This window comes from Panulirus ornatus, chromosome 14 (assembly GCF_036320965.1).
Source record: "Panulirus ornatus isolate Po-2019 chromosome 14, ASM3632096v1, whole genome shotgun sequence".
Taxonomy (NCBI): domain Eukaryota; kingdom Metazoa; phylum Arthropoda; class Malacostraca; order Decapoda; family Palinuridae; genus Panulirus; species Panulirus ornatus.
In genome coordinates, this window is record NC_092237.1 from 53130154 (window position 1) to 53147546 (window position 17393).

The 17393-nt window shown below is 45.4% G+C and overlaps 1 protein-coding gene across 3 annotated transcripts in view; it reads right to left on the bottom strand.

The window, feature by feature from the left end:
* Positions 1–4069: 4069 nt before the first annotated feature.
* The window catches only part of LOC139753438 (protein inscuteable homolog), a 133173-nt gene continuing 119849 nt past the window's right edge, over positions 4070–17393 (bottom strand). For all 3 annotated transcript variants that reach the window (XM_071669946.1, XM_071669947.1, XM_071669945.1), the window contains exons 3-11: positions 11420–11614; positions 11131–11257; positions 10031–10210; positions 9298–9534; positions 7197–7368; positions 6300–6475; positions 5810–5988; positions 5414–5537; positions 4070–4978 (exon numbers count right to left, since the gene is read on the bottom strand). In XM_071669946.1, the coding sequence (XP_071526047.1) occupies positions 4847–4978; positions 5414–5537; positions 5810–5988; positions 6300–6475; positions 7197–7368; positions 9298–9534; positions 10031–10210; positions 11131–11257; positions 11420–11614 (1522 nt within the window). In that variant the 3' untranslated portion in view covers positions 4070–4846. The remainder of the gene's footprint in view (positions 4979–5413; positions 5538–5809; positions 5989–6299; positions 6476–7196; positions 7369–9297; positions 9535–10030; positions 10211–11130; positions 11258–11419; positions 11615–17393) is intronic.

A 17393-nucleotide genomic window follows, 5' to 3' on the forward strand; every position in this document is an offset into this window, starting at 1 on the left:
CTTGTGTCTTTATAAAACCTTCCAGGTCGGTTAAGAGGCGAGGAACTGGATTTTCTGGGAAGATGCCTCTTTGTCGAGTAAGGGAATGGCAGGTCCTTCGTAGGAGGACATGGTGGACTGAAGACACTGTTGGTCTGGATGGGTGAGTGGGGCTGGAAGGGGATAAGGAGTAAAGCAGGGAAGATGAAGGAGAACTAAGGGTGCTATGGGTCAGAGCAAAGCAGGGTGAAGAAAGGCAAGTTGGGTGGATGAGGGAAAGGTGATTAAGGGGGAAAGTCTAAGGATCAAGAGATCGTTAAGGGGCAGTGGACGAGACGGTTGTTGTTAAGGGGTGAAAGGTGGAAGGGAAAAAAGGGATAGTTAGAGGGCAAGGATAAGAAGTGATAAAGCTAGAGGAATGGTAAAGACGAGAGGGAAAATAGGTGAACGTGTGGGTAGACGAGAGAGAAAGAGAGCACAGAACACCGCCGCTACCCTGGGACCGCGGAACACCCCAGTCTGGTAAACATTAAACTTGCCAAAGTAGGCACCGCCAAGAGGCAACTGTCAGTTTTCATTCATAGAAATATTATCCCCAGCCAAGGGGAGGAGAGACGAGCAAAACATAAATCACCACGAATCATGCTATTTCTAAGTTATGTGTACGGACCATATGAAATTGCATTGATCTTTATGTGACATTAAATCGCGTACTATATGTAATAGCTTATGGAAGTGAGTGTAGGTTTAGTGGTGTTTACATGTATAGATGGTGTGTGTGTGTGGTTAGTATTTACGTGTGTATGGGTCTGTGTGTGTGGTGAGTATGTATGTATGTCTTCGTGTATCTTTATCGTTTCTGTACGTATGTTTGCGTGTATGCCGACGTGTATGAGCAACAGCGTTCGTACATTTATCAAATGTATGCTTGCATGAGTGGGCATGAACCTGTTGCTGGTGTGCAAAAATACGTCAGGCTTAATCCCAGCACGGGTTCTTGTCATGTGGCGACTGCTTGTTCTCCTCCTCCTCCATCTATTGGTAAGCGAAGACCTTCTGTTAGTCCTCCAGTCATGTAGCACTATAGTGTCCCCGGCAGGCACTCGCCTGCTGGCGAGGGTAAGAAGGAAGGGGATGTTGGTCCAGTCATGTAGCACTATAATGTCCCAGGGAGGCACTCACCTGCTGGCGAGGGTAAGAAGGAAGGAGAGGGAGGAAGGAACGGGAGGGAGGGAGGAGGCGAGACATGCCGTCACAACCTCCAGTATAAGAGGGATATTCGGTCAGGTCCCTGGGACAGTTATTGACCATCAGGTGTGACCGTCTTAGGCCCACGAGAGATAGGCAGCGTCTTTGGACGAGTCTTCATTGCTTCTCCTCTCCTCCTAGGGGTCAGGTTCTTCACTCATCCAGACTTAATGTCGGTCTTATTGACGTGTGGAAGGAGTTTGGATTATGGCTATATCTGGTGGGATTTAGGGTCCGTTGTAGGGTCCATTGTCTCGTCCGTGGTCGCATATTTACTTCTTTGTCCACTTTCTCGAAAATGGACCATTATTTTCTTATTTCTTTTTTAGTAGGAGGTTCTCTTTTTTGTGAGATCCTGTTGAGAAGACGTTTTTGCTTGTCAGAGGCTACGTCGTGGAAATACCTTGAGGGGGAACCAGTTGTGGACACAAGCCATACAACTAATCATTTCTTATCGTTTCTGTGCCTCGTAGTGGTCATCATCAATGTCACACAGAGGTGTCGACAATAGAATTGAAATCCTCCTAAAGAGTTGAAAGCAAATTGGATTAAGGATATTGTTTTTTTTTTATCCGCTACAATCCTCGTAAGATGAGAATGCTGACATACTATCGAGAGACAAAAACGAAACTAGACGTAGCAGATGTTACGAAAGGATGTACGTAGAGTCGTAAACAATGGGTAAAAGGTATAGTTATTATATCTGGAACGAAGGAAGGCTGAAGGATGCGTATGTTCCATCATCCACACTAGGTGTAGAGGGACGCAAATCTCCATTAAGCTTCGTTGCATCCCTTAGAGGGACAAACTTAATATCTTTTCGTAGTATACCTTGTTTGAGCAGCAGTGTGGGAGAATGTGACTGTAATATGGGTAAGAAACTAACCCGACACTCGTATGAGATGTGTCGATATCTTAAGGTCTCGATCATTTGACTGTATAATGCTTCATATTTGTGATATATTATGTCATATTATGCAGTTTTTCAAAACTGTCCGACTGTTTTGACCAGTTATGTCGACACGTTTTCTTTTGACTTTAAACTAGTTAGGGTAGAGAGTGGAAGTACTATGTCACTAAACTGCCTTTAACTGTTTGAAGGTATTTACACCAGTCATGTCTAAACGTTTTCTTATGTGTGAGTTTATGCTACAGAATGACACAGCTTTGCAAGTTATTATGAGGCTGAAGTCGACCTGAGTGTGAAAGCCTTTCTACCAGGCTATAATTATCAGGTTTCCGGCTGTGATACAAGCCATCGTATAGTATAATACTTAGATTTCTCACGACCCTCACCAGGTCCACGTAGCCATTACATTTTCAAATCCTTCATTCGGAAAATATGGTCATTACTGGCCAAGATGTGTGTTCCTATTCCATCTTATTTTTCAGCTCTATTGTGTTAAATTAAGAATCTTCAAAACTTTCAGCTGTTTTCATTTAATTACGGGTTAACAAACAGTCAGTTACTGTAATTTAGTCTTGCTTGTAATAACAATTGCCTCGCCTCTGCTTTCTACCTCGTAAACATCATGAAAGCAGATGTTGCGATTTTTCTGTGATGAAGAGAGGCTCCAATGATGCTATAATCTTAAAGTACCGTTACTGTAAGTAGAACATATAGAGTGTAGCTGTCTATCTCCGTGTGTGAATTCTTATTGGCTTTCGATCATCCTTGTGCTGCTACATCTCGAATTCTTATTGGCTTTCGATCATCCTTGTGCTGCTACATCTCGAATTCTTATTGGCTTTCGATCATCCTTGTGTTGCTACATCTCGAATTCTTATTGGCTTTCGATCATCCTTGTGTTGCTACATCTCGCCAGCATTTGTTACGTAAGAGCTGAAGATGATGATAACCTTAAAATAATTGTGTAACGGTGGCTTGACGTATCGAAATGTTTATTGCAAACTTATTATTTTCCAGTCTTGCACAACGTTTTCAAGAACTTCATTATCCTCCAGTTTTCGAGAGATTTCAAAATTTTCCGTTACCCGTCCTGTTTGAGGAGAGTTTTCAGAAATTTTCGTTTCCTTGCCCCCCCCCCCCTTTCAAAACACTTATATAACCTCTTTCCCTCCAGTCTTATTGTATACTTTTATTCCCTTTTTTTCTCTCCTAAACGTTTCTTTCAAAATGTTTTCTAACCTGAATGTATGTACCCCTCGTTCTCAAGAAACTTTCATCGTTTTCTTTAGTCTTAAATTGTTTTCTAAACTTTGTGTCCTCCAGTTTTCAGAATTTCCTAAACTTTGTCTTCCCTCCAGTCTATGGTAACGGTTTGTAAAACTTTGTATCACCCTCGTACACATTATTCTAAACTTTCCAAAGATGCTTTCTATAAACTTTCAGTACTTTTAAACCTTAGCAACGTCTACCAATCCTTTCAGTACCCTCCAACTATAGAATGATTTTATTTAAAAGTTTCCTCGAGTCTTTTGAAAATTATTCTACGCTTTGATTTAGCGCCTTCAAGTCTATCAAAAAAAAGAAAGAAATCCTTTCAGACCTCCAAGTTTTCACTTATTTTTTTCCTGTAGGTAACATTTAAAGGAGAGTTCTCCACAGGCTGACAGCACCCGGGGCATGGGTCACGACCGGTCACACATACTCCCTCCTACACACGAGTTGGTCCCTCCACAACAGGTCTTCGAGACGTGATCTTCCCGACTTCTCCACTTAAATCCGTGACTAAGTCGGATAAGCATCAAGCTGTTTTCCTTTTTTTATTTTTCTCGTGGGTTTAATTGTCTTCCATCGCCTCCTAATCTTTATCACTCCCTAAAGCAGTTTTACAGGGGGAATTTCTTTACTCGTTAAGGAAGAAAAATGAAACATATCTTTTTGAATTGAAATATATTTATATATGTATATATATGTACATTATGATACAACAGGTGGAATGTACAGGCTATACACAAGAAGTAGACAATTTTTTGGTACAGATCAATGACTAGGAAGACGACCTTTCTGGAGGTCATAGTCTCAATACCCATTATAATCAACAAACAAAGGAGAGAGAGATGAAACATGACAGCAAACCAAGAGAAAACTAGAAGACTTCTTATATGTGCACACAATATCACTCCAATTAATACACAAGGACAGGATAGGGGAAGAGTAGATTTGTTGGTCACTGGTTGAATGTGTTTTCTTTTTTTTCTCTGGACCTTGTTCGAGGTATGCTACTGAAACGAAGGACAGAAGACATGAGCAATAGTTACGAGGCCCTGTGATCACCAGTTAACCAATAATTAACCTTTTTTTTCTCGTATTGTGGATCGTTTCTAGAAAAATGATAAAGATATTTTGAGCCATCTTCAGGGATAAAGATATGTTTCACAAACGTAAAAAAAAATTAGCTCTGGTCACAATGAAAGGGTGGTTACCATACACAAAAGTTCTTGGTCATTCACGCAACACACGAGGCACAACGTCAGTCAACCATTAGACAGAGACAAAGAGGAGGAACCTGTTCTAAAAATTCTCGAGGTGCCCCTCCGCTATGCTGCCATAGCGGCGGAAGAAGGGGACGAAAGAGATGGCCAGAGGAGCACTGCTGTTGCCGCTTCTCCCTCTTAAAGACGTGGTTCTCCTGACTGTTGCTGCTTCCTCCCTCTACACGTAGCTCTCCTGACGTGAGGAGTAGATGAGGAAGGAGTCTAGCAGTCGCGGCTCCACCAGTTCGGCCGCGTCCATACCTCGAAGCTCCTCCGACCCGAGTGACGACGCCATCTTCCGCAGCGCCGCCTACAGACACAAGGCCAGAAGAAAAAAAAAAAAGGGGGAACGTTAATTCCAGGTTGTTATACGGCACTCTATCCTTCTTTTTACCTAAGCTATAACACCTCTGTAGAGTAAGCTAAAACCAAGATACAGCACCATCAATGAAAGAAGAAAGTCAATGCTAAATCCCTTGAGCTTTAGTTATATAACTGGGAGGGAAATGGTCATATAATCAGTCTAGAGGAAAATCAAGACGCCACTTCGGGCTTAAAAACAGACAGGGAAGGGATCACCACAAGCTGAAGGTCACGGGACGACAGAACATACCAAGGGGAAAAACGCAAGAACCTTCTGAGGTGTGACGTGTCTGTCTTTTTATCTCCAGGGTTCTGTGGGGTAAGTTTTTTTTTCCCGAGGCATTGTTTTTATCCCAGGTGAACTAAAGTGTGTAGGGCTCACCAGGCAGGCGACGAGGACGGCGTCGCTCTGGTTGCGTTCCTGCTCGTCCTTACATAGTCGCACCAGCCGCTCCGCCCCGCCCAGCTCGGCCACCCGCCGCGCCACAGACTGCTCTCGACACAACCTAGCGGAAGGGAAGGAGTTGAGGTCATCCCCAGACTAAGAAGGTGTGGGATGTGAGATACAAGTCAGGTTTATACGTAATTTTCCCTCGTTTTCAGCTCTCTCTCTCTCTCTCTCTCTCTCTCTCTCTCTCTCTCTCTCTCTGAATCAATACAACCCAAACAGTGACATTCAGTAACATTCCAGAATACACTATGTTGTATGAACGCTGATAAGTCTTATCATCAGGAAGGGATGCAATACGATAAGACTTATTAACACTCGATATCTCACCTGGAGAGAGCGATAGCGGACTTTTGCTGGACGCGCTCCGCCGTGGCCACCTCAGGGAGGCGGTGGCTCGGGGCGGGGCGGGTGTTGAGCAGCGCCAGCAGGATGGCCACGCCTCCGCCAGCAACCACCTCCTCCGCCGCTTCCTTCGACCCCGCCAGGTTGGCCAAGACCGTCGCGATCTGGAAACAGACGATACATGGTGATCAACCTAGGTTGATGGGCTTTGAAATGATCCACTCTGCATGACACGAGTGGCCATCACATTCGCAAAGTCGAAGCGCTTGCACGAGTTAGTCAGAGAGTTCACAAAAGTACGAAAAAAGGTGACACTGTCTGTCTAGCGTTTCATACATATTCTGGTTTGTGTTTCTATGACCTCTGGCTATGCAAAAAAGACAGTGCTCAATACTATGTAGAAAAATTTCACAGCAGCTACCACGACTTCTCTCTCTCTCTCAGAGAGGAAGAACAATCAAGTGATGAGGCTGACCTGGTCCTTGGTGAAGATGGAGATGTTGGAGTTGTCGCGGGCCGCCCGCAGGAGGACGCGGGCGGTGCCGGCCGCTCTCATGGCGCCCACACACCCGCCGTCCAAGAAAGTTAGGTTGGCTAGCGCCGCCGACGCCAGCAGGAAGATCTCTGCAGAGCGCGTCGTCTCTGCCAGACCTGGTAGGGCGAAGGTGGGGGTCAGCCAGACAAGTGAGCGACAGCCAAGAAAGCTGGTTTACACCCGAGGTGTGTCTGTGTGTGTGTTGTGGACGGGATGTTTGTGCAAGCACTTGTCTCTACTCTGCGAGTCCGAGACAAAGGTGCTTTATGTATGAAGGTGTGTCATTCTTAACCTTACAGAAAGTCAGTCTTAACACTCTGGATTCTCTCAATATAAGGGAGAATCGAATACGAAAAATATAAGTTTTGATAAGAGGTATAAAGTTTACAATTTTACATCATGTTGAACTACAGAAATATGATCTTTCGTCGAGTATACTAGATTTTCAGACTTGTAATGCAACATATGCAGATAATGTATACAATAAAAGGCTTAATGATACATTGTTGTGATTTTATGATGACTATGTTTGCGTGGTTTACTACATGAAGATATGGAGTTTTGCAAGTGTACAAGTTTCATGTGAATATCTGGTCTTAAGACGAAGAAATCTAGGATAGTTTCCCCTGATGTAAATATTGTCTATATACACTAACGTGAATACGGAGACGATGAGAACTTCCTTTTCTTCACCGTTATCAGCAGAAACTGACTAATCTTAATAGCCAAAAGCGTAGCAGTTCCTACACACACTTATATTGCAGCACAAACCTTTCCTTGAAGTGCTATGGTCTGTTACTAGTTAACAATCAACGCTGGGGGGGCGGGCTGAGTTACCTGTGAGGGCGGCAACGATGGCATCCATGTGGGTGTGGAGAGCAGCCAGGCGGTGGGTGTTCTCTACCCAGGGCGACGTGATCTGCGCCAGCACCCCGGCCGCCTCACTCCGCTCCTCTTCCGGACAGTCCTCGTCAAACAGCACCTCCGCCACCACCTCCACACCTCCAGCCTGGGGATACATGAGGCTGTCAGTATCAAGTCTCGTTGTAGAACCTGAGGATAACTACTGGTTATATATGGACGTAAGAGATTTACGTCAATTTGGTTTTAAACATTTTAAGAGAGAAAACTTTCTGTAACTCAGACGTCAGCAACAGGACACTGCTTTGCAGTTGTACGTGACGCAGATGAATGGTGCGATGAAGGTACGACAAGAAAAAGACAGGCAGATACAAAACACTTCAGCGAGACTTCACGAAATTAGTGGGTGTTGGGGACGGATTTAAGATCGAGACTGCCAAATGTGGAATATCCTTCGGAATATTCTGACGCGAAATGACTGAGGTGTCTGTCCATCTCTGCCCGAGTACATGCCAGAACGACAGTGCTCCATTGTGGAGGAGCCATTACAGAGAATGGACCTCCTCTAGATAGGAATGTTTGGGTCAACATTGCTGATACGATGATGAGAGAGTTGAGCTTACGTACCTAAGATTGTTTTATACCGAGAGAGAGTTATGTTAGGAGGAAGACAGTAATCTCCCAGCCAACTGGTAGATTTATGAATTATGGTGACATTGTTCGAGACAAAGCCATTGAAAAGCTCCCATACCATCTTTTTTTTTTGGCCTTATCTACGAGTGAAAACTCAGCTCATGTTCTAGATCCAGTCCTAATGCAAGTAGAGTAGAACATTTAGCAAGAGTGACATGCACGCTCGAGACATAATGTGTTATGTGAAATAGAATATACAAGACGGTAGATCCTGAGGAGTTACCCCAAAACAATAGAATCTAAAACTGAAATGGCTAAGCTTTTCATCTTTCTTTTCAGGGAAAGCTATAGATTAAAAGTCTGCAAGTGTAACTAACACGCTCAAGATCACCCCATTAACTTGAAGTCCACACTTGGTAAACTCGTGGAAATCATCAATGCAGATAAAACTTTAAACTGTTAATAGGATCACCACGATCAATGATTTCTTGTAGTATAGTTAACTACGGGAATGATCGTTTACTTCTCACAAATCTAAGACTCACTTTTATCATAACATCAACGTGTCTAATGAAAGTAAAGTGACTGATGTTATCCACTTACACTTTTTGAGAGCATTTGATAAAGATCCTCATCAAGGATTACTGGTACAAGTTATGACGTGATATAGATGGGGTTGTACTTTGTGCTCAGAAAACTCCTTGACTGGCTATGAACAAAGAGTGACTGACGATTAATCCTGAAAAATGCTACACGTATCAAGTGGCGTGCCTCAGGGATCACCAGTCTTTGGACCAATTATCTTTCTCATATATATTAAAGACATTTACGACACAATATATTTGGCTTGTGTTTGAAAACATTTTCAATTTACAGACAGCATTAATCCGGGTAATAAGACCACAACAGAAATTGAAGGCCTATGGGTGCAAGCTGCCATAGACAAAGTGGTAGACTAGATCACTGATGGCAAATGCATTTCAACACCAGTAAGTGTGTAGTTCTAACCACTGGCAGTAAAAACGAATGGGTAAGCTACATTATGAATTCTGTCGAGTTAGAAAAGGTAGATCCGGAAAGAGACTTGGATGCACTAATCCCTTCTGATCTAAAGCCAAGGAAGCAGAGCGAAGAAGCAGAAGAAAAACAAAACGAACACAAGTCTAGGAATCCTGAGTAGTAAAATTCCAATCTAACGAAACTTATCCTCACTTTTTACAGTTCATTGGTGTGGTCAAACCTTGTGTTCAGCTTTGGTCACCCTGCTTGTAAAAAAAAAGAAAACGGAGCAGAGAGGGTTGAGGAGAGAGCTATAAACACAAACTCCGGACTGACAAGGCTAATCCCACGAGAGCTGTCCAGTCAAATTGAACTTATTCGGCTTCGAAAAGAGAAGGTCGAGGGTTGATCTGAAACGGGTACTCGCAGATATCAAAGGACTCACCTTCTCCAGCTCCACAATGCCGTCGACGACGCAGCAGACGGTGGCCAGCGCCCTGAGGGCTGCCACACGCACGTGGCCCAGCCGCGGCTCTAGGCAGATGCCCAGGAGGCCTCGAACGCCACCGAGACGCGCTATCAAGCGACAGATGTGGCCACCGTCTACCCCAAGGGCTGTGAGGTGGGAGACCGCAGCGCTCACCTCCTCTCCACGAGACTCCTCCAGCACTCGGACCACCACCTGTTGAGGAAACGAGGGTACGGGTCACCAAGGTCACTGCAGGTCAATGCGGAAGGTCACTCTGTCTATACAAGCTAATATAATCAGGCAAACCAGTCACATAAAGTTAGCGAGGCAATTAATGTCCACAAACGCTGAGATTAACGAGATAATGGAGGTGGGGGTAAAAGGTCAGATTACAAAGTAGTTAGTAATTATACCTTTAAGGTCATCAGAGGTCAAAAAGTGACGTTAATTAAATCAGAAAAGGTCAAGGACATAACGAAATATTCTTTGCACTTTCTTTCAACGTTTTTCAGTAAAGACTATATTGTGTAATCCCTTTCGAGCCAAAGCTCTAACAGATATATAGGTGCTCGGGGAAGGGTTATCTGTTTGACCTTTGCTCCATAGTGGTACCACAATCACCACCTACCATTTGACTGTACACACTGACTGTGTGGTTAGTAACGTAGGCATTTGCCACCAACTCCTCCTCCTCCTCCTCCACACTCACCTTGATCTCTCGGCTGAGCATGAGGTCCACCAGCTTGGTGAAGGCGTGGCCGAGCGCCGTCACCACCTGCACCACCTGGCGGGTCGTTTCGTGGTCGGGGTCGTCGTGGTCATTGCTACACACCTCCGTCAGCCGCTCACAGATCTGCTGGATCACCTTACTCTGACGACCCAGCGATGACTGCCAACACAAAAGGTAACATGTTGGTCACTGCCACCCACCCTCACTACTCCTGCAGCTGCAGTGTTCTGTGTGTTGCACATTACTCGGGCCTGACGACCTCCTCACCTCCAGCACTTGCTAGTGTTAACAAGGTCTGTCTGTGACTTACAACCGTAAGGGTCGATCACCACAAGTAATTTGAACAAATCCCCTAAATAATATCAATTAATTACTTACTATCAACCAGGTTCATTCAAAGAGAAGTCTTACCGGAGGAAATTAACGAAGAAAAGCATAAACACCAAGAAATGTATATACACATATACATTGGCCAACATTACCAGCTAACCAATTAACAATTAAAGCATGAAACAAACTATATCTAATGGGCAGAATATAAAATCGAAAACATATGAAGTTTGGAAGTGGTGGAATCTAAGACGTTAAACACTATATATACTTACGTAAACACATCAGACAACGAATTTCAAACCAAGACAACTTCACTGAACAACAGCTCGCCCGCTACTGAGAGTGAGTGGCGTTTACTGATTGGGCGACACACTACATCTTATCCGACACAAGAGTGTCGAACCTTTCTCGGTTCGGAGCCAATAACATCATCTCAAACTTCACACTATTACTGAACTATAATTTCCGTATTAGAACACATATAGCACACAAAATAGAATTGGTAATATAGCTGAAACAATAACGAGAAAACGTAACATAACGCAGTAACATAACAAAACATAGCAATGAGTTCGAAGCTTCGGATCCTCTCACCAGGATTGACAGACGAGCTCAGAGAAAACCTGGCGGCAACAGACGCTCGTAACGGTCACTTAAATAAATGAATTCATCTGGCCACAACTTGGTCCTGCCTAACTGAAGTGAGTCAAGACCTCCAACAGGAGTGGGAGGGCCAGATGGCTCACCTGGGGCTGGAGGTCGGGGTGGGCGGCGGTCCACTGGGTGGTGTAGTCCCTCAGGAAGTTGTTGATGTGGCCCACCAGAGACTCGGCCAGCTGAGGCACCTGCGTTAGCTCCAGCCACTCCAGACGCCTGTCAACACACAACACCACAGTATAGTGACGACTGGTGAGCCCCAGCGTAAGACAGTATGACGGACAAGCCTCTAGTACATAATTGAATTTCTGTAATTGATTTAGCGAACATGAAATAGACAACGTCAGGGATAAGAAGACATGTGAACCAGCCACTCACTGGCAGAGTCTGGCGAACTCGGTGGAGACGGCGTGGGCGCGTCGCTGGATGGCTCTGACGGCGTCGCGGGTGGTGGTTGGAGGCTGGGAGCGGCGGCCGGGGTCCCCGGGTAGCGACTTGGACTGGAGGGTGTTCATGCACTCAGCCTCATACAGCACTCGCAGCTCCTTCAACCACTGGCCTACGGACCCGTTCCTTAGGAAAAAAAATAACACTGTCAGTAATTGCTTATGACCCTTATGGAAATGTGGACACCCCTTGCCATTATAATATACATCTAATGCCTCGGAGTTAGAACCATACATATTATTACCATGTGGGAAAAAAAACACATTAACTCTCAACCAGCGCCCATAACACCGTAGTCCCTTAAACACACACTCCCTAATGTAGGTGATCAACGCATTCATGAGATAAACGTACATCCATTAATCTCAGACCTTCTTAGTCGAGGCCTCTGAGGAGCGAGGCCTCGGCCCCCCCAAAGAACCAACCGAGCATGACACAAGTTCGACAGTGTCATCAGTAAACCCGGACATGTGTTGTTACTCCACTTCCCAAACGAGTGAAGGTGGCGGGCAACATTACGCTTCTCGTCCCTCTGTCTCCCACACTCGTGGTGAAGAAAAAACTCGATGCATTTGTGAGACAGCGAGCCCTGAGGCTTCCTCTCAAGCAATTATCATTAAAGACATGAAAGTAAGATTTACTTGACAGTGACGGTCAATGTGGAGACTGTAATGTCTTTTCCCTCCAGACACTTACTAATTCACTGAATTTTTCCGGCTGGTACATTTGCGAGGTCGGCAACGAAAAAGAAATTGAAGGACCATTGTCGTATGCTGTCGTCGCGTCGATGTTACCATAGCGATGCTATGAATTCAATCACTGTAACTCGTCGAACATCTTACAAGCGGGATCATTCCCGTCCCAGTGGGGAAACAAGGAAAATAGTCTACCTTTTCCCTCCCACTGCAGACTTGTGAGGCAGACTATTGAACTGATCGTATACAACGAACGTTTCCTCGTGCCTCGAGCAAGACGCAGGGACTCAGTGATCTTATCGTCCACATGACATCCTTGCAGAATTCCAGAGAACTAATAGTAGTTTTTTTTCCTGGTATGATTGATGTTGAGAACGTCCCTTGTCTCTGTGTCTATATGTACTTGTGTTTATTACCTGTATATGTGTTTTCGTGCGAGTGTTTGCAATTATCTGTGTGTGTCTGCATGTGTCTGTATTTGTATGTGTATCACTGTACGTGTATTGATATATTTGATATGATCGTTTTTCGTATATTCCTCAAATAAGGAATATATATGAGAGATAAATACAACGATTTTTATTACATATATAGGTCTGAGGGAATATATATGAGAGATGAATACAGTGATATGTATTACATCTATCGGTCTGAAGGAATATATATGAGAGATAAATACAGTGATATATATTACATATATCGGTCTGAAGGAATATATATGAGAGATAATACAATGATATGTATTATATATATAGGTCTGAAGGAATATATATGAGAGATAAATACAGTGATATGTATTACATATATTGGTCTGAAGGAATATATATGAGAGATAAATACAGTGATATGTATTACATATATAGGTCTGAGGGAATATATATGAGAGATAAATACAGTGATATGTATTACATATATTGGTCTGAAGGAATATATATGAGAGATAAATACAATATGTATTATATATATCGGTCTGAATTATGGTAAGGAGGGGGATTCAGCTTACGCTGGCATGACATTTCGTCCCTGAAAGTCCTCTTCATTGAGAAGGGATGTTGAATGCCCACCATGTCTCGTGTGGACCAAGGGCCAGAGGAAGAATGGATTGAGGGCTTCGGGTGACTCGAACATTAGCAGGGCAAACAGATTATCGTCAGCCATTCATCACTATCAGCCGGGCCTTCATTACAATCACCTGATGAGCTCGTTAGTTGCCCGCGTCCCTTGGGCGACCTACTCCTGAGGGAGGCGGTGAGGCTGAGTGTGAATATTTATGGTGGAGTCAATGGCCAGGTAGATGACGGATGGGCAAGAGCCAGGTGTGCATGCTCTCTCTCTCTCTCTCTCTCTCTCTCTCTCTCTCTCTCTCTCTCTCTCTCTCTCTCTCTCTCTCTCTCTCTCTGCCTGTGCTTGGCATATCAGACATCTCATGAGTCTTGGCGTCTCCATAATCGAGATGACAAATTGGCATATTCTTCCATTGAATAGTGAGAACAGATAATCATAACTCAGTTCCACATCGTGGCTGACCGAAGCAGCGACCCCTGGTTCAGCCTCACATCATGGCTGACCGAAGCAGCGACCCCTAATTCAGCCTCAAATCGTAACTTAGCGAAGCAGCGGTCCATTTTTCAGCCTCACAACGAAGCTAACCGAAGCAGGCGACCCCGATTTAACTCTACATCGTGGCTGACCGAAGCAACGACCCCTGGTTCAGCCTCACATCGTTGTTGACTGAAACAGCGATCCTGGTTCACCTTCACATAGTAGCTGACCGAAGCATCGACCCTTGGTTTAGCCTCACAACGAAGCGGACCGAAACAGCGACCCCGATTCAGCTTCACATCGTGACTGACTGAAACAGAGACACACCCCACCTCCCTCACCCTACTTGCTAAACCCATGCCAAGAATTCCTCCTACTCTCACCTACCTACCAACCTACCTACTCTCTCGCTCTCTACCCCATCACACACACACACACACACACACACACACACACACACACACACACACACACACACACTAGATCAACTCTGCCACTCATCCTAAAAAGGAGAAAATTACATCAGATCCTGATCAGTATCACTCTTGAAACTCGACAATGAATTTCAGATGCAACAAGTTACGAGCGGCGCGCGCCTTCTGCCACGCACACGAACGCTTTAACTCGGCCATTATGGCAGACACTCACACGAGTTTATGATGGCGGAGTTATTACAAATTATCGTAAGTGATAAGTTGAATGACTCCCCACTGATGATCGGATGGTGGTGGTGCGGGGGGGACAAGCCTTGGAAGGTCACGTCGGAACCATGGACTCTCCTGGGTGTGACAGGCGAGGGTAGTGAATGGAGGGGGAGACAAATCAACATCAATTCTTCCCTGACTGCCGCCTGGCATCCATCTGAGGACTCGTTGAATTAATGAGAGAGAGAGAGAGAGAGAGAGAGAGAGAGAGAGAGAGAGAGAGAGAGAGAGAGAGAGAGAGAGAGAGAGAGAGAGAGAGAGTTACATAGACACACACAGACCTAAGGCCAAGAGAGAGGTAGATAGATAGATAGATAGATAGATAGAGAGAGAGAGAGAGAGAGAGAGAGAGAGAGAGAGAGAGAGAGAGAGAGAGAGAGAGAGAGAGAGAGAGTTTGTTACATAGACACACAGACCACACAGAACTAAGGGCCAAGAGAGAGATAGAGAGAGAGAGTTACGTATATATACAAAGACCACACAGACCCCAAAGCTTTGACTTTGGCAACACAGAACAAGATTTAGAAAGTGTTTCTGATAAAGTACATAGAGTTTTTGCTCTCTTTTTTCAGAGAGAGAGAGAAAGGAGACACAGCGGTACAGGCCTGACCATTAGAAGTGATGTAAAGGTGTGGTCAGCCCTCCTGACGACATCTTTTAACCCCTATCAGACCACACCCTCCACCATCACCAGTTAAATCCACAACCCCTGCTGGCCACACCTCTCACCTCCACCATCTACACCTTTCACCAACACCAACCAAACCCCCCCCCCCTCTCTCCACCGCTAGATAAATTCACCATCGCTAGGCCCCTCCTTCCACAGCTACCAGCATACAATCCACACCTCATCAATCAAATACCCTCCACCACTCCTGCTGCAGGAGGACATTACCTGCCGTGGCAACTGCAGAGGTCAGAGAGGAGTCTGCAGGGGGTGGAGAGTGAGGTGGTCTTCAGAGGCTGCAGGATCGGCTGGTTGGTGGGTTGGTGGTGCGGTGAGACAAGAATATGGGAGTGAGGAGGGAAGCCTCTGGGCAGCTGCGTATGTCCAAAGCGAGCGTGAGAGGTAGGGCTAAAAAGGGAGAGTGGCTCCGATGGTGAACTGGGTGTGTGTGTGTGTGTGTGTGTAGCAGAGACCATGGGAGAATATAGAAGAGGTTTTCTTGGTGGTACGCTCTGTCTCCGATGGCATTAGGCAATGTGTGGTGAGCGCAAGAGGAAGTAATGGCTGCATTATGTAAATGTACTGGGCATGAGAGTCAGTGAGGTGTACCTCTGAATGCCAATGCGGCTGTGTGGCAGACATGAGAGGCAGTCAGAGTGAGTAGGAATGTTTTGTGTAATGTGTGACAGACATGACAGTTACTAAAGGTGAATATAAATGTCAGATGTGATGTGTGGTAGACATGGAAGACAGTAGCAGTGAGTACTGATGTCAGATTGAGTATGTGGCTGGCATAACAGGCTATAGGGGTGGGGATGAATGCCAGGGGTGATGTGTGGCAATCGTGAGAGGCAAAGAAGGTGGGATGATACCTTCAGTGGACATGGGAGGCGGCAGGTTGAGTGGGGTAAGGCTGGTAGTTGGGCTTCCATAACGGGTATGAGAGTCTCTGGCGGTAGCTGGGGTTGGTAGCGTGTCTGCATCGGGGCCTGGAATGCGGTTGGAATGGCTGTGGGCAGCATAACGTCCCTGGCGAGTACGAGGGGGCAAATGGGAGCGTGGCGGTGGCAGTAGGAGGTCTGTGCCGTAGAGAATGTGAGTGACGGAGGGTGTAGTTCTGTAGAGGTGTGCGTGCTAGTGTGTGCAGTGGGGGGGAGGCGCCGCTCGGGTCTGTAGGGAGCAGACAAGCGTTAACATTTACACTGTTGGGCACCGCACTCCCTCATATACGACTGGACCTTCTCCCCCACCACCACCACCTCCAGCCTCTCGTATGTCCTCTCCGTAACAGGTACAGCGCTCTGCCCTCACCTGAGATTAAGAAGGCATTGTATAAACAGAGGTGAAGGGGTTAAGATCGTTGAACCAGAAAGAGGTGAGCTGGGCTAGTCTGTAGATGGAGACTTGGAGGAGGATGAGTGTTTTAACTCTTTCGCGAAAGGGTAGTTGGAAAAGTGGTTGATGGTATGTGAGCTATAGATTATCGGTTCAAACGCTACAATGTAACGGATGTAAGATTATCTTAGGCCTTTCACACACACACACACACACACACACACACACACACACACACACACACACAGGGGCATTGGCTGAGGGTATGCGAGGAGGGTACTGTGGGGAAAACTGGAAATGGGAAATGAGGGATAATATGAAGGGAGATGTTTGCTGTGTTACGAATGGACGGGCTAAGAGGCAGCGTGAAGACCGGGAGGTAGATAAAGAGTGAGAGAAAGGGTGAAGGGTGAGAAGCAAAGGCAAGGGTAAGAGATGGATCGAAGGGTAAGAGGGAGAGATTAGGGTAAAACATAAAGCGAAAAGCGTGAGGTAGAATGGAAGGTGAGAGGTAGAGTGAAGGGTGAGAGGTAGAGCGAAAGATGAGAGGGATAGCGCAAGGTGAGAAGTTGGAGTGGAGTGAGAAACAGTGTAAAAGATAGGGTGAAGGGTGGGTAACAGAGGCAGAGAAAAGGGTGAGTAACATAGTGAAGGATGAAAGGCAGAGTAAAGGGGAAAAGGCAGAGTAAAAACGAGTGAAGAGAAGGATTGGCAGTTTATGAAAGAAAACAACGAAGGTTATAAGTCTATTTACAGCAGGTCTTCGTTAGCGTAAATGCCCTCAAATATAAGCTGTCCATAGGCACACATGATGCAGCACAGAGAAGACAAGATCAAATAGAATGTGACTGACGTAAGCAGTGCTCCTTGATCAGGAGTTATGTCCATGACTCGAGGTCTCGACATGATCAGAAAAGAGCATTACAGATATATGGAAAAAGCTTAAGTGGAAGCTTAGACCG